This window comes from Falco punctatus (genome assembly GCF_963210335.1).
Source record: "Falco punctatus genome assembly, chromosome: 4".
Lineage (NCBI taxonomy): Eukaryota > Metazoa > Chordata > Aves > Falconiformes > Falconidae > Falco > Falco punctatus.
This window is the reverse complement of record NC_137583.1, coordinates 43,325,661-43,349,319: the sequence shown is the minus strand read 5'-3', so window position 1 is coordinate 43,349,319 and position 23,659 is coordinate 43,325,661. Positions and strand designations below refer to the sequence as shown.

The window sequence follows — 23,659 nt, the reverse complement described above, 5'->3', positions numbered from 1 at the left end:
CCCCTCCTCAGCAATATGTAATTTCAAAGACCTTCTCTATTAGCCTTAACAGTATACTAACAATGTTATAGTATTTATTAGTAGTCTATCGGGATGTATCAGAGGAGTAAAGCATGTGGGATAAGTGTGAGTACAGTTACTTCAGTTCACAAGTGACAGTCAGGAGTAAGTCTGTTGTTGCATAGCCTACCGGCTTCTTTGTCACTTTTGTTGGACAGAGGACAGATGCAAGCAATCGCCCCTCAATGTTAGAGACTGGACAGTGTTTTCGCTGTTATTCAGCGAAGGAAAACCGTGTGCACACACAGATTGTCATCACAACCAGGTTCTCTTAGGGGAGAGAAAGAGACCACTTTTGTCCTTTGTAGGCCCTGCCTTCTTCTACTGACTTGAAATTCCTTTCTCCAAGACATTATCATGATTCTGCCTCTCTCCACCTTCAGAAACTCCTTTTTCTATTTCTGGTAGCTCTAGCTCTTGAGGGAGAGTAAGCTCTGATGATATCTGTAGTGGTGATATAATCTGCCTAGGTGCCTCCCGGACTCACTTATCCAACAACATGCAATTTCAAACAGCAGATGGAAATAAAGAGCAAGTTAGCATAGCTGAATAAACAACTTTTCCATAATCCCCAGTTTGGTAACTACCACCAGATCAACAGGACACTTCCCAGCCCTTTAGTAATAGGATGAAGCCGATAAATCATTTGAAATAATATGCAACAACTGTAGCTTTCTGAAAAGAGCTTGTGGGGACTCTGATGCTGGTACATACACTGAAATAGCTCAGATTTCAGTTGACTTCTTAGTTTCGTACAGACTTTTGTTCTATTACTTCAACTTCATATAGAAGTCTCAAAGTAAGTAATGTTTAAAATCCATTTAAATCTTTGAAAAAGTAATCTTGTTGAAGCAAAGACCAAATGCTTCCCAAGAACAAGGGACCCATTTTGGAAGAGCAGGAGAGGTAGGAAGCCTCAGGAAACACACTATTATTAACAACTGCACTAAAATAAACCTCCTCTCCAAATTTCTAACAATTGTTTTAGTAAGTTTTCTGGCAAGAGGCTAGAATAAATTATCATTCTTTGCTCCTGTGCCAATCACATTAACTCCTGCAACCAGCTAAGCTCAGACAACTGGGTCACTACCTCTGTTCACACTACTCCTTTTAATCTACAGAAGTTTTAAGTGTACTTTGTAGTTTTAGACATTTGTCTAAGATTCTCAGCAACCTAAATAAATGATCCAAAAATGAGGACAAATTTATACAAAGATGTCTTCATCCAATTAAAAGCAAAATTTATTTCTGCAGTAAAACAATAGTTTGTTTCCCCATCTTGTGTCACAATGTTTATTGCATACCAAAGCTGAGAAAAATTATATGTAACTAGGAAACAGAGCTTAAGTATTCATCTGTCCCTACTGGTCATCCAAACAGCGCCCCCCCCCAAAAAAAAAAAAAAAAAAAAAACCCAACCAAAACCCAAAAAAACAACCCAAAACCAAACCACAAACACCACAAAAAAAAAAAAAAGCAAACCAAAAACTGTGGCCTATGTGAAATATAAACATTTATTTGGGGGCAACACAGTGAGGATGGAATGATGAGATCAGTATTTTCCATTCAACAAGCACATTTCCCAACTTTGTAGAATGAGTCTCTGAGGGCAGGCAAAAGCCTTCACTGTATTTCAAAAGTACTTGTAATCTAAGCTTGAATAATAAGGCTTTTGATAATCTAAAAAATTTCACCTCTCAAAATCCATTTGGAGAACTGGCATCCAAAAGTAATAATAATTTTAAGACCTAGACATGTTTGTAGATAAGCTGTTGGTAGAATCCTTGAGCTAAAACCACACACACAATGGAACACCATCCAACCAGACAGACCGAGTTACTCCCCATCAACTCAACTGCTTTAACTGTGTGTACACTTGCCTGAAACCTTTCTTCAAATTTTGCCAGTGAAGATTTGCAACTCCAGGTGTTGCAACTCTCACCAACTCTCCTTACTTGAGCGATAAAAGGTATCACCTTAAAATTCAAAGGAATTTTCAGGGAATACACTCACATAAACAGTGAGTTTGCATTCCCAGTTGTACACACCACATATTCAAAAAGATCACCAGAAAGTGTCAATACAGCTTTTGTCTTTGCACAAGATCTAACATGGCAGCATAAAAATGCACTTACGGATGCAATTTCTTCCCCCCAACAAACAGAAGAATAAAGATACCAATCTCTAAATGCTGCATCTCTACTTAGAAAAAGAGTTACTTTGATAAAGACATATATATCAACACAGTTTCACTTCATTTATATAACTATACTAGAATGAATTATCTTAATAAATATGTGGATTTACCTATTAAATGATGGTTCAAGTGGCTGCACTTATATATTCACGGGGACTAAGAAAAGAGTGGACTAATACAGCACTGCATTTCTGTCAAGTTCACCTTCATCCGAGTCAGAACGGGAAGAGGGCCTGAGGCTGTGCTTTCATTCTACCTCTGACCATTAGTAATGCAGGACAAGATGCTTAACCTGACTCAATGTCCCAGTCTAAAAAGATCTTGCACAGAAACAGAGGAAAAGTAAGACGACAAAAGGCTGCAAGTTCTCAGGCATCAGAAGGAGACATGAACCACAAAATAGTTTCAAACAGAAGGGAACTTCCTGGCCACAAATTATAGAATTGGTATCCTTAAAGCAGTATTATTGGCATAATGTTGAAAGCCCAACTGCTAGAGCAGACTCATGCTCATTTTCCCCAATACACCTTTTTTTAATATTCGTACCTTATAGTAAACCACAATGCCGTCTCCTATCTACAATACTTAGCTTGCTTATTTCATGATACAATGTAATTTAATTTCTTCTTTAAGAAAGCTTCTGGAGCATTGCCTAGTTTGAGAAATAACATTTTGCAAGGAATGTATATTGACTGTAATTAATTCCTATAGATGGAGAGGCTAATTAACAAGAATCCAACTAATAATGTGGTTGGACTTGATCCATATACTGAACTGGCAACATGCACAAGAGAGACAAAAGGTGCAAGGATATATTTGGGGAAGAAATCACGTGACAGGCAAAGTGGTTCACAGACATTTTAAATATTGCCCAGCCACTCTTAACCCCTGGCCTCACCTACTTTCCATCACCTCTACAGGCTTCTCTTCTGCTCTCTCTTCTCATGCTATGTATACCCTGCATACTCAATGCAAAAAAAACCTTGGCTATTTCAGTTTTCAGCTTAAAGGCTAAAAGACCTGACATAGGAAGAACGGTGTATATGTCAAACAAAGGCAAACTTTTGCAAATTTTGCGTTCCACTGTTCTTGAATCTCCTTGTGTATCAAATCCAGCAACACAACATGAAAGGGAAGAAAGCTTTCTTAGTAACACCATTTTTATTGCCAAGTTCCATTTACAAAGAAAGGTCTGTTGTTCATTCTTGTCCAGGTTTTCAATAGCCATGACATGATCAATGCCAGCAAATACAGACTCAGCTATAGAAATCTGGATTTCAGAAACATACACCAACGTTTTCTAATTTCACTCCCTTCCTAGACATCTAGTAACATTTTTCTTTAAATTAACATAAGCTAGTCACATTTACTCCAAATGTCTAACATAAATTAAATTAAATAATTAATACTTATTGCCAGTAGAAAGACATTTCAGAATTCGATTCACCCCGTGTTTGGGCTTTTTCCCATGTAAATGCAAATGCATGTTCAGGACTTTCTTTTTCTCCATTCACCCCACCCCCAAGTGAAGTACATTTCAGACACAAGTTTATTGAAATATATTTCACAGGAGGACAGTTCTCCATATTCATTAAATGCTTTATGTAGTGTTTAAATCCCAGGTACATTCACTCTTCTAGAAAAATACATTTCCCCCTCTTTGCACTTAAAACAGCTCAAAAAGGAAGTAAAAAGTTTGCAACAAAAATATTAACACACCTATTCACAAGTGGAGATGCCTAAAGTTATTCCCTGAAGTTCAAAATGCTTCCAGCAGGTTCCCTAGAGTTGTAACAATCTATTATTGAGTGCCACTACTGGACAAAACAAAGCTCCTAGAAATTCTCTGTCTATGAATTCCCACACTTGAATCTACTCTCAGTCCTTTTCAAAATGATCTTCATGTTCATTGTTCATGTTCACAGTTAGTCCTTAAATACACACACACACAAAACCTCAGACCTTCTCATCTCCTCATACATACTTATCAGATTGCAATTACTATGTCTTAAGCTCACTTCAGTATGAGTACCCATAACCAAAAGTAACGGGGAACAAAATGTAAAAAATTCTCTTGCATTTTAAGATTACTATCTTAAAAGAATCCTGGGAACACTATATACTAGTCTGAATATTACTTAACTCATAACTTATCACCAACAAGTATTCTTAGTCATTACCTGCTTTTAAGCCCTTTTTAGTTATTTTTTTAAAATTTATGTACTCCACACATTTATTTATGCTAACAAGACAGTCACGACTCAAGCACTTCCTTTTCATATTAAGAACCAATGAATTCAAGTTAGCAAAACAATAAAACAGATACTGCCACAGCACACATTTATTAGATAAGCAAAATTTAGCTTTATATTTATAATACATTAACAATACATATTTTGCAACCCCTTGCAAAAGAAATCAAATCTGAGCAATGAGCAAATCTAAAAATTTTGGGAGATCAAAATAGGGAAAATCCTGTACAAATGTAATATAAAAATATGTTTCCATAAGAAAGAACCTTCTGTTTGAAACTCAGTCCAGAACTGCATCTCCCATGTCTTTGTTGCTGCTCAAAAAATCCCAAGCTGCAGGAAAAAAAACACCCAGCACTTCCCCCATTCCACCCCCCTAAAAAAATCCCACCCTAGCAAGCCCTGCTTGGTTCACCATCTGCTTTTCAGAATCTGATAGGAGACAGTAAGAGTTATTATTAGGAGACAGCAAGAGTTATTACATTTGTTTCTCATTCATGCTGCAAATGTTCGGAAAGGTCAGAGCAACAAAGCAGGCAAGCACAGGAGAAGCACTCCAAAGACTTCTAGGTAACAGAAGTACAGTGCCCAGGTTAGTGTCATCCCAAGGTAGGCCAGTGATGGTTAAACAGCGACATATCGAACTCTTTCAAGAAGACAGACAGTAACAGTTAGGAAGAAAATTTTCAATATGTACCTATTTAGATGCCTAACATTAGGATGCCTGAAAATAAGTAGTAGCCTCATCATCTTTGAGGCAAAATGCCTAGATCTCACCAATGCCCCTGTATGATGTCCCTGCAAATCTTTGATTCAACTATAGAACTAAGTTTCCTAGATGACAGCTGACTGGTATAATGTTCTTTTAAAAGCAACTCCCTATTTAACTTTGGCTGGTTAGTGAAGACGACATCAGGATGTTTAGCATAGCAGGTTTCCTCCTGAAGAGTACTACATGCAGGTCAGTGAAACTACCCATTAGGCTATTCTGTAGTTATTTACCTATAACATGTGCAGCAAAAAGAGTGCCTGATTACACTAGAGCACTCCCAGCACAATGTCATTAAATTGTTTACTTTTATGGAGTGGCTCCATACTTATACATAGCTTGACCTGCTTTTGCTTAAGTAATCATCCCAGGCCATTTGCAATAAGCGTGGAAATTACAGTCACTCATGTCTTACTGCTTCATTAGGAGAAAAAAAATCACAGTAATTTCAGTCCTGAAAATAATTTGTTTATAGCAAAATCAGCAGTTTTAACCATCAGTTTTCAAATTCTACACTCAAGAATACCTCAAAGCCACAAAGGAATGTTATTTTCCCCCTGTATTCTGTCTCTATTGGGCAAAGGGCTCATATGAAGCACTGGACATTGACTTAAAAGGCTAAATACTGATCTAATTTTGATATGGAAGAAGAGTTTTTAAATGTCACATACCTGTCCTTCAGCAACAATACTGAAAAAGAATAAATAAATTCTGGAAGATATTCCTGATTTTTCCTCACTGAGTTACTTCAAGGAAGATTCCAACTGTGTTGTAAACGAAGAACGCTGAGGAGCTTCCTTAACAGGTGTAATTTTGTATCTTTTTTCCCCTCTTTTAAGCTCATCTTAATTTAAAGGAAGAGAAGTCAGCATTTTAGTTTATCATGAATCAGCAGTGGAGAACACAAGTGAGCTCAGTCCTTATACTGTATACAACTTGACACACAATACAGCATTTAGTATTAATATATGTGGCCACATTTCTAATGAATTTGGTTTAATCCACACAGCTTGTAAAATGAAGTGCAGGAATCTTTACCTTTGGTTCCTTTCTATATCAAAGAATTTCTTCAAAACAATTTTTGCACAAAGTTTTACATTGCAAGCATTAATTCCATGGTGAAGCAGACATTAGAATTGGCCACTAATGTTTCCTCCCTCCCCTTCTCTACCAAATTACCAAGTGTATATGCTGCCATTACACTCTTCACAAATGAAAAAGCTCGAGCCTTGTTTGTTTTTGTACACTTGATGACAGAAAAGCAAAGGGGACCAGCAAGAGGGAGTGAGACCTAACAGTGAAGGCAACACATAGTTCTCTAAACAAGTAATATCCTGGTAAAATTTGATAAAATGACACACAGACCATAAAATAGCAAAGTAACATTCAGTATGCCTTGGCTTCTTTGGCTTCTCTTCTCAAAAGGATGGGAATTATAGAACTGTTGAATGTTAACAGAATATGGCTGAAGATAGGTATAGCCTCTACAAACAGTAAGAATTTAGCATCTCTCCAACATTTTGCTCTGAAACATTGCTATATTTACTTTAGAGCGATTCTACCTTCCTCTGCAGTATTACACTCAAATAATGAGCCTTTTGAATGGTCAGTTGTTTAGCTGCTGCTCTCACTTGCAACTTGGTATCTGGATTTGGTTAGAGAGTGATGTTACACTGACTAAAATAAACTTTTTGTTTAGAAAAAAAAATTACATTTGTGACTGATGTGCTAATGCTTTCTTGGTTAAGCTTCCTTTTTACAGTGAAAGGGGGATAAGGAAGCAGCCCTTGAGTTTTTCTGGTAAGGAAGAGATAGATACAAAACTCTTCAAGGAATTGTAGATGAGTAACATCATCCTTGTAGAGATAAAAGATTGCCAACAACAGATTATTTCACCATCTCCAGAGCTTTTACATACTGAAGTTTCTACTGCAGCATGAAGCACAGTCAAATTGTGAACACATATGCCTTAACATAAGCAGCAAACAAGCCAAAAATCAATTGCTTCTGTGGCATAACCATTCAGCGATTTAGCTTGGTTTGTACCCGTTGTAGCATTTATATAACAACACAACGTCGGTAGAGCTGGTGCAGTCAGAGCTTTCCTAGCACAATTCCATTGTTGCAGAGAGCTTTTGATAGAACTGCTAACAGATATCCCACTTTACCACCCCTTACACCAGCAAGGCTCTGCCAGCCGTGGATTAGACTGTAGACCTAGATACAATTATAAGGAAAATAGAAGACTATCTCAGCTACTTCCTCTGAAGGTCTCAGTAGACAACTGGTCATGAGATTTAAAAGCCACCCAAAGGCAATGAAAAGCATGAAGTCAGCTTTCTTTCCCTTTGTCCCCTTTCTTGTGCAGTATGGCTCAAGGGTGAAATTATGCATACCCACTAAAAAGACTCCTTGTGCATGGTCATTAATTTGAAATTGGATAAATAAAAATAAAGGTTTTCCTGTCTAAAATTAATTCTATTTAAAGGAACTCAGCCCACACAGTGGCATTTTGTGTCATCTAAGTCAAGACTTAAGGTTAACAACTAACACAAAATGCTTTCAAATTAAGGCATTTTTTATAACGATCTTCAGAATATTACTAGGGCTACAGTGTAATGCTGCAACATACTAGAGGAACTCTAGTCTGCAATCAGTTCAGCTAATAAAAAATTACGTGGTCCTTGTGTCCAAATTGCTACTGATGTTTAGGCTTGTTCAGGTACATGTAACATCAGCTGCAACAGTGACTGCAGTGCAAACTCAACCTAAGTGTATCAGGGGGTGGGGAACCAAAACAAAGGAAGGCTTTTACTCCAGCAATGCCAAATTCTCATCCCATATCCATAGTAGTGCTGAGGACACCTAACTGTCAGAATTAATTTAGAGTTTGGGCCACTCTGGAATGATCAGAATATTGGTTAATTCTATTTGAGACAAAGTAGAGGTTACAGAAAAATAGAAATCAGTAAAACTGCATGCAAAAGCTAATAAAGGAAGAAAAAAATATGCTGGCATTCAACAGCAGACACTTTGTATATGTGCTTTACAAAGATTAAGTTGTTATGTGAAAGGAAAGATGGAAAAAGCAAGCGAAGTTATACTTGTGGAATAGTCAATCTCATATATAAATATAACATTAAAAATTACTTCAAGTATTCTATATAACAGCCAGGAAAATGTACAATAAGAGACTGGGAAGCAGATAAAAACTTATCAGATTCACCTACTTTATATGAAATCAGTGTTAGTAGAGACAGAATGAAGAAACAGATTGCACTGATGACTGGAATCATAATACCAAGTAAAGTAAATAATAGTAGTCTTCAATCTTTGACAGCCAGAAAGCACTCAATGTTATGAGCAGACCAGTAACGACAATCTGCCCATTTTACTATTAACACATGTGGAAACTGATGAAAAAATCTTAAGTTCAATTCATGTTAAATTATGTATTAAATCAGCAAAGAACATTCCAAACTTTAATCAACACTCCTCCACTACTTTCTGTCAACTTGGTATCAAGATGTAGGAAGCAAAGGCAAGCAAACTCAGAACCACTTTTATGTAGCAGTGTTGTTCAACTGTGATACTATCCCAGATAGGAAAAAACCTGCACAATACCTTTCCTTTTGACTTTCAGACTTGCAAAGGAATTAACAGTTAGATATGGTGACCTTCCTCCTACATGAAGATGAAAAACTTAGAAAACCTCTTTAGAGCAAAACTGCTTCCATCTGTTTCTAGCAGCTGTCATTCAGTAGAAAGGGCATCATCACTCTTCAGAGGTGTAGCAATTTGACTGTCAGAAGCAAACAAACAAGCTATAGCAAGGTCTTAAAATATTTTAAATTCCTCTGTAGCTAGTTAAAGCAAGGACTAAAACAGTCTCAAAAATCCCTTAGGTTAATTTGAATAAGCATTTGTCATTAAATTTCAGGCTCTTATAATTTAAAAAATTGTCTGATATATATTTTGCTTTGAATCAAACCTTGAAATAAATGTTACACATGGAAAAAGCATTGTTGAAGTATGGTATCCTAAGACAACAACACTCAAAGCAGCCAAGCCTGCTGGTATCATGCAGGGCTCCAAAACATGAATGAGATGAGGATTTTACAAAAATCCAAGCCAAAACACCCCCCCTACCCCAACAAACACACAAACAAAAAAACCCCAACAATCAAAATTAAAAACACACCATGTCTCAAATGAAAATGTTATCTCTGTACTACAATATATAACTTTTTCTGATCAATAGTATTTCTCCAGTTTCAGAGAAGTAATGATACAATATCCCGGTATTATGATACAATGGCCAGGTATTCCAAAATGTCTTCAGTCTGCTGTAATACCATAGACCTTTTACAATTAACTTAGCTCCTGCAGCTGGAACTCCACAGTAGAAAGAAGGTAAGTGCTCTGAAATACTTTCATGTTCTTGTATAACAGAAATCGGTAGGAAACAGCCAGTCCAGATTCAAAAGTTTGGTGTTTTTTTTTAATTTTTTTTCCTTTTCATGCTGAGCATCTGATGTTTGCTCTAAAAGCTGCCCTCATTCTTTCATCAATGGGCCTTCTCTTGTGGACCAGACGGCCCCTCAAGCTTCAAAGGGTATCTGCACTCCCAAAGAAAAAAAACAACGAAGAATTTGGTTGCATTTGCTTCACCATTTATCACAGTATGCAGGTTGGCTTTAGTCAGAACATTCTTCCTCTACCTCTTTTACCTTGCAAACTTCAACTTCAGATTGCAAAGATGACTGAGGAATGCAGCTGAATGTTCGAATGCTGTGTGGATCAACTGGCGGCACCAGTGTAAGTGACTCTACGCTCAGTGCATCCGTATTGTCATCTGTTATTAATGATATTGTGGGCTGCTGTGCAGGAATCAGGCTTGGAGACAGGTTTGCTACTTCTATGTCACTGTTTTTTACAGCGTTCTTGCTAGACTTTGAGACAGCTGAAAGGGTTTCGTCAGTCAACATCGTCTGACCAGATATGGTCATCTGAGACTGCTCTGGAGCTGAAGCATCATCTAATAAAAGAAAACACCAATAAACAATCAATATTCAACTCAGCATGTACATTAGGCCTAACAGTATACTATTATTTATGGATATTTAAGAATAACTGGGTAGAAAATGCAGTTCTGTGAAGCACTATGCTTACACATTCACTTTTTAGTGGTTAGAAATAAAACAAAATACTATGAAGGCATAACACGCCAGCAGGCAATGTTCAAATAAGGAAATTTTACACATTTAGTATTAGAATATGCAGCAGTATCAGAAATATTCCTAGAGAGAGGAAGAATAAGAAAGCCTCTCCAGTATTTAGTATAGACTGAAATGGTTAGCCATCCCATACCAGGAAGCTCTTTAGTAATAAAAAGAAAGAAAAGAACCCCTGTATAACTAGTTTTCCCAGGAGGTGGATTGTTTCTTACAATAATTTGGAAGTTGTTCTCTCATTTCGTTCTCCAGATTCACATTTAAGTGACACCTCAACCACAGAAAGCAGAACTATGGAAGAACAGGAATGAAAATAATGCGCTTATTGTAACTGAGAAGTGCTGTGAAACAGGCCTGCTTTTATACAAGCTTGCGTGATTATTTTTTTGTGCTCCTAGGTATGGTGCATGTAACAAACTTGGGAATAAGCACTATTACCACGGAAAACTGATATGCTACTACACCTTCCCAGACAATGGAAAAAAAACCCAAACCAAAAGCCATTAACAGCTATTTGTACTGTCATTAAAACCTTAGCTAACTATCAAGTAAACTGCTCATTTGGCTCAGATGGATAGTGAATGGAGGAGATGAGGCAATACAGCCTTACACATGAGCAAGTATGCCCAGAAAAGTGTTTTTTTTTTTTTCTTTTCAGACTAGAGTAATAGATCCCATTAAAGTAACCAGGTATCCAGCTTCAAAACAGACCATTTTTAGAGCTCTTGAAAGAAACAGCATGTGTTCAAGTGTACAGACATCTGCAGAAAAGTCTACAAGGCAATGTAGTAAATACAGAAGCTAAGATTTAGGTTCTGGTTTTAATACAGTGACCTTAAAAATATTTCTGTTGCAATATGATTCCAATTAACCTCATGAAAGAACAGACAGTATGAACATAAGGCAAAAAAACCAACCAAACAACCAACAGAAAAACCAAAAAGAAAAACAAAGCTGAGAATGGAATGGATATCAGTACGGTATCAGTGGGATAACAGTAAGATTATTGGGGTTTTAACCTTTCTGGTAAGATAACCCCACTTCCTCACTTCAGAAAACCACTCAATTTTACTTTTTGCTGAATCTGTGGCTAAAGCTTCTTGCTTTAATAAAAACACCATTTATAGACTGTAGAAAAGTCTCTTTTTAATTAAAAAGGACATCACTGGTTATTTTTGAAAAATAATGACAGATTCAAAGTAACTCTTCAGATTGTTTTTAGCTGTCAAGAAGCTTTAGTGAGAATGTAGCAATTGATAACAGAGGAAGTGATGCAAGATCTGCATGGAAAATGAACTTCTAAAACCATTGAAATAAAGCCTCATTTCTCTGAATTTCAAGATAAATGCTAACCTTTAAGTATCCACAAAACAGTGACTCTCTTTGCAGTGATTTTACTTTCTGAGTTTATAAAATCTTAAAAGAATATCAAATGTTCTTTGCCAAGATTATTTTTTACCTTAATTACAGTATGAGTATTCACCAACATTCAGGATTCAGAAACCTGAGATATTCTGGTAAATAAAGTATTATCAACCAATGGCATACTACTCCGGAATGTTATATATAGCACATTTCTATTGCAGTGCTACTATTTCACTTCTGATTCTGTAGTTCATTTCTTAAATTATTCCTTCCCCTTCCCCAACAAAATATTTTCTCAATAATTTACTGAAATAATTACAGACATACATATTCTTTTGTTATGCTGTATTGTCCTCAAATCCTTCCATGTAGGATCTAAATTAATGCTGAAGTGATTCTCTTCTTAATGCCACAAAGAAAAAAGTATTTGAAAAAAGTCTCCATTAAAAAAGAAAAAAAGTATCTGGAGTCAATGAGTCCAACTTTCCTATCCAAAAGTCTGAAAAAACATTCAGAAAAAAGATAAAAATACCAAAAAATGTAAGCAGCACATTATCCCAGTATTTTAGCTGCAGTACTTGTAGGGAATACAAAATTAGAGCTCTGGTATACTTCCCTTCAGCTTTTATTTACTATTGATAGAAGTCTCTCTCCTTTACTTCCAACATTTCATTAGCTGCTGTCAGAGCTCCACTTCTGTTACTGTATTTAAGGGTAGCAATGACAGATTTCTGTGTCCCAGCACGGCTTTACTGCCAAAATGATGAAGTATTCACAAACTGCCACTAGTTTCTGCAGGGGCAGAAAGCTAATACCAGTACCCAAAGCGGCAAGGGAGGGAGAATTTTTAACATTGTCTAGAAAAGGTCAACAGCTCTCACTATTATTTTGCAATATGTTATCCTTTCTGGACTAATAATTAACTAGAAATCTTACTCCCCAGTCACAGCTATAAACTACAGCTCTGAGAGTGGTACTTAGATCTTTGTGACAACACTCTCAAATCCATAAGCTACTTGAGGCGTATACTTAGCTTCAAACTGCAACTATAAATTTGTCCTAGGTAATGATCGTCTCCTTTATCTTTTAGATACAAGGATAGAGGAAAACAATCCTAGACTACAGATGAAAAAAACTATTCAGAAAACATAATACAGAGATCCAGCATCTTGGAATCAAAATTTAGTATATTAGAGACATTACAATTAAAAAAAAAAAAATCAAACCACTCCCTTGATGTAAGAAGTTTTCACATATAACACCTCCTAGTTAAATGAATACATGGCTTCAGGACAATAATTACTAATCAGAAAATCTGTGAGGCTCAAAATTTCAAAGCCTTTTGAAGTCATACTCAGTTCAGAGAAGGACCCAAGTAGATAAATACAAATTTATGTATGATCTGAATTCATAGTCTTTCAAACTGGAATAAGCAATTGGCAAAAAGATGGACCCAAGCTGGAAAAAAAAAAAAAAGCTCAAGAAGGGATTACTACAGGAATGTCTGTCTCTAAAATTCAGATAGGTACCAAGCTCTTGATTCAAGAGTTTCAAGGCACCCAGTATGTTTAGAGATTAAGGTCTCTATCCATTATTGGAACTTCCGCCTATAACGCACATAAAAATCGTAACCGGCTTTCAAAAAATCCAAACTCCTAACATTTGGTTCCAGTTTGATTTTTGGATAGAAAGAGAAAAAAAAAAAAAGGTCATTTTTACATGAATAAAATCACAAGTCACTAAGATCTACTCTTAAATACCAAAAAGTTACGCTTCTACTGTGGGAAATCAGCACTTCAACTTTACCCCTCTTTACCCCTCCCCAACCCCCATGCATTTAAGCAAAAGTGATCTGGCAAAAAATACAAGCAAGATCTGCAACAAAACCAGGGAGAATGAAGTCACTTCTTAAAACAGTTGTGATGTTACCATTTAATTCTAATAAACACCCCCACACCACCCCAAATTTAAGTACCAAATAAGGTTTGAAAAGAGTGTGTAATTTTGCCAGGTTTTGGGTATTTTTAGTTCTCTCTGGTTGCAGTGGTTACAGCAACCTTATATGTTTTTCAGCACCTCTATAATGCTACCCGGATTATCATTACTGCAAAAGAATCCAAATCAAATCACTCAGCTTCTGTTATATTAACTTATGTTACAGATGATTATTAGTGTAAGATAGAAAACAACAAGAAAAGGAAAACATGAATATAATCTACAGAGAAGTGTCCTAAGTTGTACACCAACATACTATGAAAGGATAACAAAAACCTAAGTAACAGGACATTAAGTGAAAAGATGAAAAGTAAACCTATAAAGATGAAAATGGGTGTTTTTATAGTATTAACAGAGTAAAATATCTTCATACAATGACAGTAAAAAAAAAGTAATTAGATACAAGTTAAAACAGGTTATATAAATAAGAAGGTACTCTGAAACACATTTACATCTTTTTTGCATGATTACCCTCCTGACCTCCTCAGGCAATTAAACAGTCCACAAAGCCATCTGCCTGAATTTGATGATTATAGAAATATTAAGCTCTAACCATCACAGTCCAAGGACAGTCTTATGCTGAATGCTTGTCCATTTCACCTGAGTTACAGATTTCTTGCTGCTAGCCAAGTACCTGCATTACTGTCCATACAGGAGCCTGTGCTCCCTAAATTCCACTACAGCCATGGCTGCCTCTGTGCAAATGAAGACATAGCTGCTTTGAAGCTGGAGGCTTGATAGCAGTATTTCCATCTTTGGCAAGAGAGCCAAGAAACATGGTAGAAACTGCAGATAAGGCTTTCAGAAACAGCCAATTCTTGCTTTACAACCCAGCCCCCCGCCCACAAAAAAAAAAATAAAAAATTATGATGCTTTCTTCATTTTCCTACCTCACTGTCATTGCTGTCAGCATGGAAACCAAATACATTCTATTAACTGTTGTGGGCTTTTGAAATCTTATGGAGGAACCTGCCTGAATTGATATTGCGCGAGTTTCTGTTGCAGCTGCTGCTTGAAGACCTAAACCCAGTGTCCACCGTGACTGTCAGCCTCCGACAGACTAAACACCCGCCGACGTCCTTTCCTGCCAGACCTTACTAGAGGAAAACACAGCGATATATCATACGAAGGCTTTAACAATGAAACAAGGAAGGGAAACTGGAATGAAGACAAAGGATAAATGTTAGAGCAGCAACAAGAATAAGTGACAAGGACACATCCGTAACTGCTGGTATCTTGAATACAAACCGACATCACACCAAGAGTCTTATACGTCTGGGAAATACTTCTGAAGTTGGAAGTATTCATCCTTTAGAGACAGCAAGTTTAACTGAATCTGATTTTTTGCTTACCTACCTGGAAATGTTCAAAATACAGTTTGGGTCATGTCTGGCAATACCAACAGCACTTACACTGACAAGGGACTGGCAGGCCCTAATTTGAATTACAATCTACTCACATGCTTTAGAAATCTTGAGAGAAGCTGTTTATCACAAATTCTGGTGAGACAGAATTATTCTGATTTCCACTGGCCAAAATTATAAGAGGTGCACTACAGTGCAGGTGATAATTCAGCCCTACTAGTCTGTAACATGAAACTGAAGTATTAGATTTGGTTTATAATAAAGCCAAACTGTTTTAAAAGATAGCAGCAGTTCAGACAATGATGCTTGGTGCATAGAAAGTTTCTAGAAAAGAAACTTTCTAGAAACAAAAGTACTTCCTCACCTAGTTAAAAAATTACTGGCATCATAGAACAGAGGAGATCAAACCACATTTACATTACTAATTATAGAGGGAAGAGATAGGGACGGTCTCAACAAGGTAGGCACTGCTCTTACAAGCTCTCCATGCTTGATTAATCATAGCCTCCTTGGAATATATAAATGTTATTTTACAGACTGGAATCCAATATATTCTCTGCAAAAAAAGATAGCTCTTATTTTAGACCTTTTACCAGCAATATCTGACAGAAGTGTGAAATACGGCGTTGAGTGGCATAGAAGATCAATGCCTCCTGAAGTCCTCAGTATCCATTGCTCCAATGTAAACATTTTCTTAAGTACTGAAGCCAATTGCATGTTAAAGCTCAAGATAACTTAAAAAGTGATAAAATACAATGTAGATGACATTACACATACATAATTCTGGAACACTGCTAACTTACAGTAAGAGAGCTTCTTTATCTTAATCCTTAGCATATATAAAAATAAGCACTTTAAAGTGCATAGTTCCAACAAATGTAGCCAAGAAGAGACTGTATTTTAAGCTCAAAAGCTTGTTAATTAAAATCTGCCTAGCAAGAGAACATTTTATTTTATGTACAGCAACACTTCAAACAGACACGTTAATTTAAAAAAATATCATGTAAATACAAAGGAACAAACCAACCTGACAGCAGCATTTGCGGAACCTGACACTGCTTTTTCTGTCTTGCTAGGGATTCTGATTTCTTTAAGGGATGACTTCTGCTTTTTCAATTTTAAGGAATGGAGATCTTGCAAAGGCCTAAGCTTAATTCCCAAGTACTGCAAACAGGGCAGCTGCTAGGGTTTAAAATATCCGTGCTGTGAAGTACTGTTACAATTATTAGGTAGCATAGCTGATTACATCAGGAATCATAAGACTTTATTTTACTCATGACAAAGCCGCTAATGCAACTATTGTTCTCTTACAATGACTAAAACACGCACAGTAGTCATACGATTTTAGGTAGGTTCAGTTAACCTCCTTCCTCACATTAAGATAGCTGTGATTGTTTGATGCAGGTAGGAGTGACAGCAAGTAAGTTATTTTTACAAAACATAAAATTAAAATTGATTTTTAGGACACTATAATCACAAGTTTACAGCATAAACAGCTGCCATAGTTTAAGATGTTGCTCTTAAGGAAGGTAGTTGAGGTACTTTCCATCCAAATCCCCCCTTTATCTAATCTGGCCTTCTTGACTGAAGCTCCTGAGCAACCTACCATGTTCTTCATGATCAAAAACCTGGGCAGTTGCCAGAACAAACAGAGGAGCAGGGAAGAAGGGACGGACGGAGAGCACATACATGTGCTCACATGAGTGCCTTTAAAATGGAATGGGAGGTAAGAAGATTCAAATGTGACAGACCGTGGCAGCATTCAAGTGCTGCCTTGGGGCATAAACCAGATCTTGGTAACCGCTTAATGTTCATCAGCAGTAACTTGCTGTTACTTCCCCCTTGAAAGGGTTGCTTCACATTCACAGCAGAGTAAGATAGTTTAGTTTCAATTGTCCTCAACAGGAAAAATCACAGTGTTTTACACTGAAGTGGGTGAATACCAGCAATTGTTTCTGTACCTCAGCTGAGTGATCAGTAAGACCTGATGTAACACAGACAGTGGTCAAGACACTACTGCTTATTTCAGCTGCATACTTCTGTCTATGCAGAAGCCTACAGAACAGCTACCTGGACATACCAAACAGATAATCTCTTTCATGGTCATAGTCCTGGCAACAGTTTCCAGTACTGATCACAATTATATACAAACAGTATAAAAGGGAGAACGTTCAGGAGAAGATTCATTACAAACTTGCAGTAAACTGGTCAAATCAGTTAATGCAGAAACACTGTTCCCAGGAATACAACAGTATTGATCTGACACTAAAGATTAGCAAGAAGTGTCAACACAGCTCCCTGGGTTGGAGAAAATCCTCCTCACACTCCCACATTCCAAAGACTCAGCTCCAGGTATTTCAGAATCCTCTCTAGTCTGTATTAAGGACCTTGAGACACCATCAGCCACTCAGCTGTAACTACTTAACAAGTTACTTTTTCATTATTGGCTGCAACTACATTACCAGTTTGGTTCAGACCAACAGAGAAGCTTTGAAGAATTACGCACACTTACTGCTTTAGCCTGATTTTAGGAACAGTTTCTGTGCATTAATGAGATTCTTTGACAAGGAAACTGAATTATAAGAACTGCAACTATGCACCAAATGCAGTTCAAATATTAATAGCAACATACATCTGAGCTAATAATTGGTCCTTCAGACAATCACATACATGGCAGGGATGCTTGGTCCTAAAGGTCAGGGTAAATATGATCCACAGCAAAATCCCTAAGCCACATGCACCTCAGTACTTAATGTTTATTGTCCTATTGCACCAAATTACCTGCTCATGCACATACAGTCACTGCCTTCCTCTTTGTAACTGCTGAGTAGAGTTAGCAGAACAAGATCCAGGAGCTGAGCTCAAAAGCCCTGCAGCAAATTAATGCAAGCTGCTAACCCGGGACTGAAGTAGCTAACACATTCTCATGCTCCTTTCCCTGACTTTGCTTATGGTTACTATGCCCATAGTGGTAGGACATGGAATTGTATCCTCACAACTTGATTAGCTAAAGCATTTATACCAATGCACCTAGATCCTGTGCAAAAGACCATTTTACTGCATGACACAGGCATTTTGAACATACTTTATGATTAAGCCACAATGAAGATCGTGCTAAGTATGGGCAGTTCATGCAACCTGACAGGTAAAGTGCAGACTGAAACCAGGCATTTAAAAAAAACCCCTTTCCTCTGTTTTTTGATTTATTTTTGCATTTCATTGTTGGTTGGTTGTTTTTTTTTTTTCCTTTTTCCATTTGTATTAGATGGTGGGTTTGGTGTTTTGTTTAGGGTTTTTTTTTTTGGGGGGGAGGGTGGGGGGGGAGTTTGGGGGCTTTTGTGTTTTTGTTTTTTTTTTTTTTTTTTTTTTTTTTTTTGTGGTTTTCTTTTTTTTTTTAACCCAATAAGCAGCCTCCTGTTATCAGGCTTTTTATACTGTAGAAAGAATAAATAGAATTGTATATTATACAAATGACAACACACTGTGTAAATAGATTTTAATGTTACTTACAGTCTGTGATTATTCTTCAATAAGGCACTATCTTTTTATGCCAGACAAAGAATTATGTGCTCTGGATCTACTCAGTTTTTCATAAAGTCAGATCATATGCACTTGAAAGACTTCAGTTTGAAATCTATAGTATAGTTTTGCTTGACATTTCTGTGAACTAGCATGTTGCTTACAGCAACAATATCGATTTCTTTTTATTTCCTTTACCTTGGTTTTCTCTTAGCCACTATTGCCAAGAACTTGTAGTTGCATTTCACTTCCTGATCACAGAGGATTCAAATACAGCAAAGGACATCGTAGATGAGTCTTTCTACACTGGTAAGGAGAAATGTAGTCAAACAAATGTTTTCTCCTAGTGCCAAACCATACTGAGACTTTTGACAAGTGATACCACTTCTCTGTGTAATCATCACATAAAGGCCATAAAGAGACTAGATAACAGCACTCACCAACAGAGAAAATGAAATGAGGTCCTTCCAAAGTTTTGAAGAGAGCGCATATAGAAAATATTCCACATTTTATTCTGGAATTACACGTATTGCAGGAATATTTTGACTATATGTTAGTCTCACAGTAACAGATGCCTTTTATCTAGAGTCTGGGTGCTAGAATGCTTTACATACCATTCATAAACTTCATAAGCAGCCTTTGCTTACCCTTTCCAGCAATACTACTTGCAGATCAATGTACACTATCTCCTGACACTGTCTCCTGACACTGTGAAATCTACAAAATGCTAAATGCCTAACAAGATTGTACCATTTCCTGTAGGACTGCAAAAAAGTTTAGATCTACATGAGGCTTCCAAATAAAGACAAAATGGTATGTCTTAGGGGGAACCAGAACAACCATTTCCCAGAGTGATCAACATTGGAAGTGGCTGTTAAAGTGAGGGAGCTGTTTGAAAACGTCTTGAGAATCAAGCTACCTCTATTGGTTTATAACCAAAATGAAGTAGAGTAGGGTCAGTTCTAGCATGAAAGCATTTCAGTATGTATTCTTTGGGATTTACTTCTTTCTTAGTCTCCAGCTTGAGGCTTTATCTCACACATAACTGAACAAACAACATTCACAAGATTCTCTACAAATATTACACAAAAAGAGAAGGAATGAAGGCATTTTAATGCAACAAGAAGTCCCAGTATAAATATATCCACTAAAAGTACTGACCAACACAAACATATTTGTACCTACATTTGTGAAAGTTATACCGTCAGTCTATTTATATGGCAGCTTCTTCTGCACCAATGAAAGCCTCCCCAAAGATGGTGGTGTTCAGCCAGAGCAGTGTTATTGCAAAAGCTTTACAATATCAACATCCTAAATAACTATTTTCAAATTATTTCATATTTGGCCTATTGTTATCAACTAAAATGGGTATCAGGTAAACATACAAAAGCAAATGTCACCCAGTTAAAAAAGATACTTTGTCTGGAGATCAACTTATCCATTATGGTGAAAGGCTAACATTTTATTTTACTAATTTATGTAGAGCAGTACTTCAGTTTGAAAAAAAACGACCACCAAACCCCCAAAAACAACAACATTTTAAACTGTATGTGCTAAAACCCAAGTCAGACAAGCAGGGCATTATTTCACCAATACTTCAAATTACTGCTGAAAGATGCCAAGTATTCATTAGATTTCCAGAAAGCTAAACCGATCATTAAAATTTGTACCACAATTTACTTTGTTTTAGCTGAATGGCCAAGTGATCTAAAAACATAAAGCCCTACTGTTTTTAAACCACAACACAGTAACTTAATTTTACACTCAAGTACTCTACATCCCTTAGTGCTTAGACTGAAAATCATGATTTAATACCTGATGGGCTTTGTGCAGCAGAAGGAGTGGATGTTGAGCTTGCAGTTACTGAATCACAGCGCCCTGTGCTCCCACTGCCACTGGAAGGTGATGGTGATGACAGTGGTGATGGATTGTGCTGATTTATACACTGGGCTACAGCAAAGCCTGCAAAACAGGATGATGCAGTTTACAAGTTAAATATGAGCTTGAAAGAGTTAACCTATATGAACAAATTGAGAAAGGGTAAGAGCAAATGCTGCAAAGTGGTGCTGTTTTTTGTGTAGTGACCCAGAGGATGCACCCTCTCCCACTTTCATCTCAGAAACCAGATAATCTGAATGCATCTTACTGAAAACAAGCTTACTGATAAGCAAACAAGAAAGTAGAGATTAAGGGATTCAAAACATTTTAAAACTTAGAGCTTGCACAAACAGTCAAAACTCTTCATTTTTTTATATAGCCAACAAATTCATGTGTCACAGACCTTAACATGATAAGGAAAATGGTTAAATCAAACATGAACAAAAAACCTCTTCGATAGAAGGCCTTCACTACATTTTTTATTGCAGGGATAACTTCAGAAAATTTAAATCAATAAATCTAATGCTGGCACTGGATTTCATCTACCTTCTCACAACTCAAACTTCTTCCACTCTGAAGACTGGGAAGTTCTATACAGTGCCTGACAGCACTTAAAATAAGTCTTCTTCTGGCTTTCAGTCTAGTATTTCCTCAAATTCTGGACATTGTAGCATCCTCCTCTTTCCTAACACAATCTTGCATTCATTCCTTTGTCCTTCCTCTGCAACACCCTGTTTCTTTGACATGCCTTAAAATAACCCCCACAAACTACAAAATCTTCATTTTAGTTCCTTCCCTCCCCACATACAATGACTCATAAACTTTCTCTTTCAAGATGCAATTTCAGAAAGTATTGAGGACCTGCAACAGAGGGAAATTCACTGGAAGTATGTAACTTGGGAAAGAAGCACAAAGAAGGAATTCAAATCCCTAGTTTCTCAAACCAAACATGTCAGAACCGAGTAACCTGAGAATAAGGTACTTTGCAATATTTAAGTTCATTGATTCAGTAAAGATGAGAAGCCATGAGTATATGGAATGTATATCATGCATTCACTGCAAAGGACTACACTGAATCAGAAAGTAAACAATAGTTATTCCATGTATGTTCTGCAAGATCTTTTGTGCAGAAGCATGTTACGAGCCAAAAGACAACTGAAATTTATTCTTCAGGTTACTGGTAAATGTATTGTGTTGCCATTCAGCCATATTCTACTAAAACAAGTCCCCACAAAGGTGTCCCCAGTAAATCAGCATCACTGCAAACACATGCTGAACATTTAGTAGAAGTGAACAAGCAGTAAATTTTTCCTTTACAGGTGAGAATGATTGTAGAGTAACTTTGTACCAAATGGATACTACATTAAAAACTTACTTGGCACAACTAGCTTGTATTTATAAACACCCTTATCTTTTATATTGCCTTATGGCAATGTGCCTGATTCGCATGATTCACTTGTGACAATTTGGAATTAAATTTAACACTAAATTTCAGACATTCACAGATTATAAATGTCAAAGGCATACACTTGATCATTATTTCACCTCAACATAAACAGAAACACATGAGTATCTTTGTAAGAGTTAGAACACTTCACAACATCAGTCTTGTAAGAATGTAGTTTGTATTTGAAAAGAGAAGCTGGAATATGGAAGAAACAGAAGCAGAAAAAAAACACTTGGTGCTTGAGAAGCGCGTTACTTTAATATTTTTTTCTTTTTCTTAAGTAGTCATGTTCTATTGTATCTGATAGCTGCATTTTTGTTTGTTGTTTTAAACATATTTTGTTTTCCAGCGATTGTTAAGACTTTCTTAAAGCTTATGCTTTCACTTAACAATGAAATGTGTTTATCATTGCTGGGACAAAAGCAAGTAAGCATGCTCTGGCTTTTCAGCAGACTTCAGATCAAGAAAGTCAGAGCACTTAACTCTTGCATCAACCCTCTGCTAGATTATCAGAAAAAAGTTGTTCAGTGACACTATAAAAGGTCCAGGCTTGACAATGGGTTTTCTTTTGCACAAACCCCATACTGTGTAATACCAAGACTTACACTGAAATCACTCCCATTCTGAAAAAATTCAGTATTTTTTTCCCCACATACTCTGTTGATCCCCGTATGTCGAAGAACCCTGCTTTGGGATCATCTGCTAACTTAGACTGTTTGAACAAGTCAGGATATCCCCCATGAGATTAAAACCAGTAAGCTGTCCTTTACTGTATCTTTCAATTAGCTGTTGTTTTCCCCCTTTGCTCTGATTTTTCAACCGATTTTTTAACTTATAGGTTGGGTTTTTTAATAGAAGTCAATAATCTGGTCTTGAACTGCATCGGTATTATAAAAAGGCAGAAGGATCAAAACCTTAAAAGTCTATAGCATTCAACAGGGTAGTATAGTAGCATAATAGCATTCTATGGAATTACATGCTAGAATTTACAGCGTGCTCTGACAGAGAAGTTCACGAACTGCCTTTCCCACACAAGTCCCGTGAAGACAACTACCACTGCATTGTTCATACTTCCTTGATCCCTTATTTTAGAAGATTACACCCCTTCCACGGTTCTCAGCAGTTTTCCTCACAATGGCATGCCTATAGAAATTTCTCAATTTTATTAGCAAGGCTTTCCTTTGGTGGACATTCCTCCTAGTACTTGGAAGCTTAATAGTCATCTCTTCTAGCTTTGATTAAAAGCAGCTTTTCAGAAGCTGAAGCACTTCTTACAGCAAAAAAAGTATCTTCAACATGGGTTGCATGTCAGGTGATGTACACAGCTCAGCTGCTTCTGCAGCACTCCTCGCTCTCACATGGGAAAGTATGAATGCAAAATTTTACTTTTTACTGGCAGTCCCCAGAATTATTGAAAGTAGCCATAAGCCGCACTATAAAATACTTAACAATACGCTACTTGTTGCCTTCACTGAATAATGAACACTGAAAAGGAAAATATCTAATAATCAGGTATGGAAGAAAGCAAATGCACCACACAAATCTTTATTCTTTTATATGGGGACCCCCCCATGGCATT

The 23,659-nt window shown here is 36.8% G+C and overlaps 1 protein-coding gene across 1 annotated transcript in view; it reads right to left on the bottom strand.

The window, feature by feature from the left end:
• Positions 1-1,284: 1,284 nt before the first annotated feature.
• Positions 1,285-23,659, bottom strand: part of CLEC16A (C-type lectin domain containing 16A) — an 81,584-nt gene continuing 59,209 nt past the window's right edge. The window contains exons 21-23 of the mRNA XM_080387019.1: positions 20,571-20,717; positions 14,846-14,965; positions 1,285-10,316 (exon numbers count right to left, since the gene is read on the bottom strand). Coding sequence (XP_080243145.1) covers positions 9,976-10,316; positions 14,846-14,965; positions 20,571-20,717 — 608 coding nt within the window. The 3' untranslated portion in view covers positions 1,285-9,975. The remainder of the gene's footprint in view (positions 10,317-14,845; positions 14,966-20,570; positions 20,718-23,659) is intronic.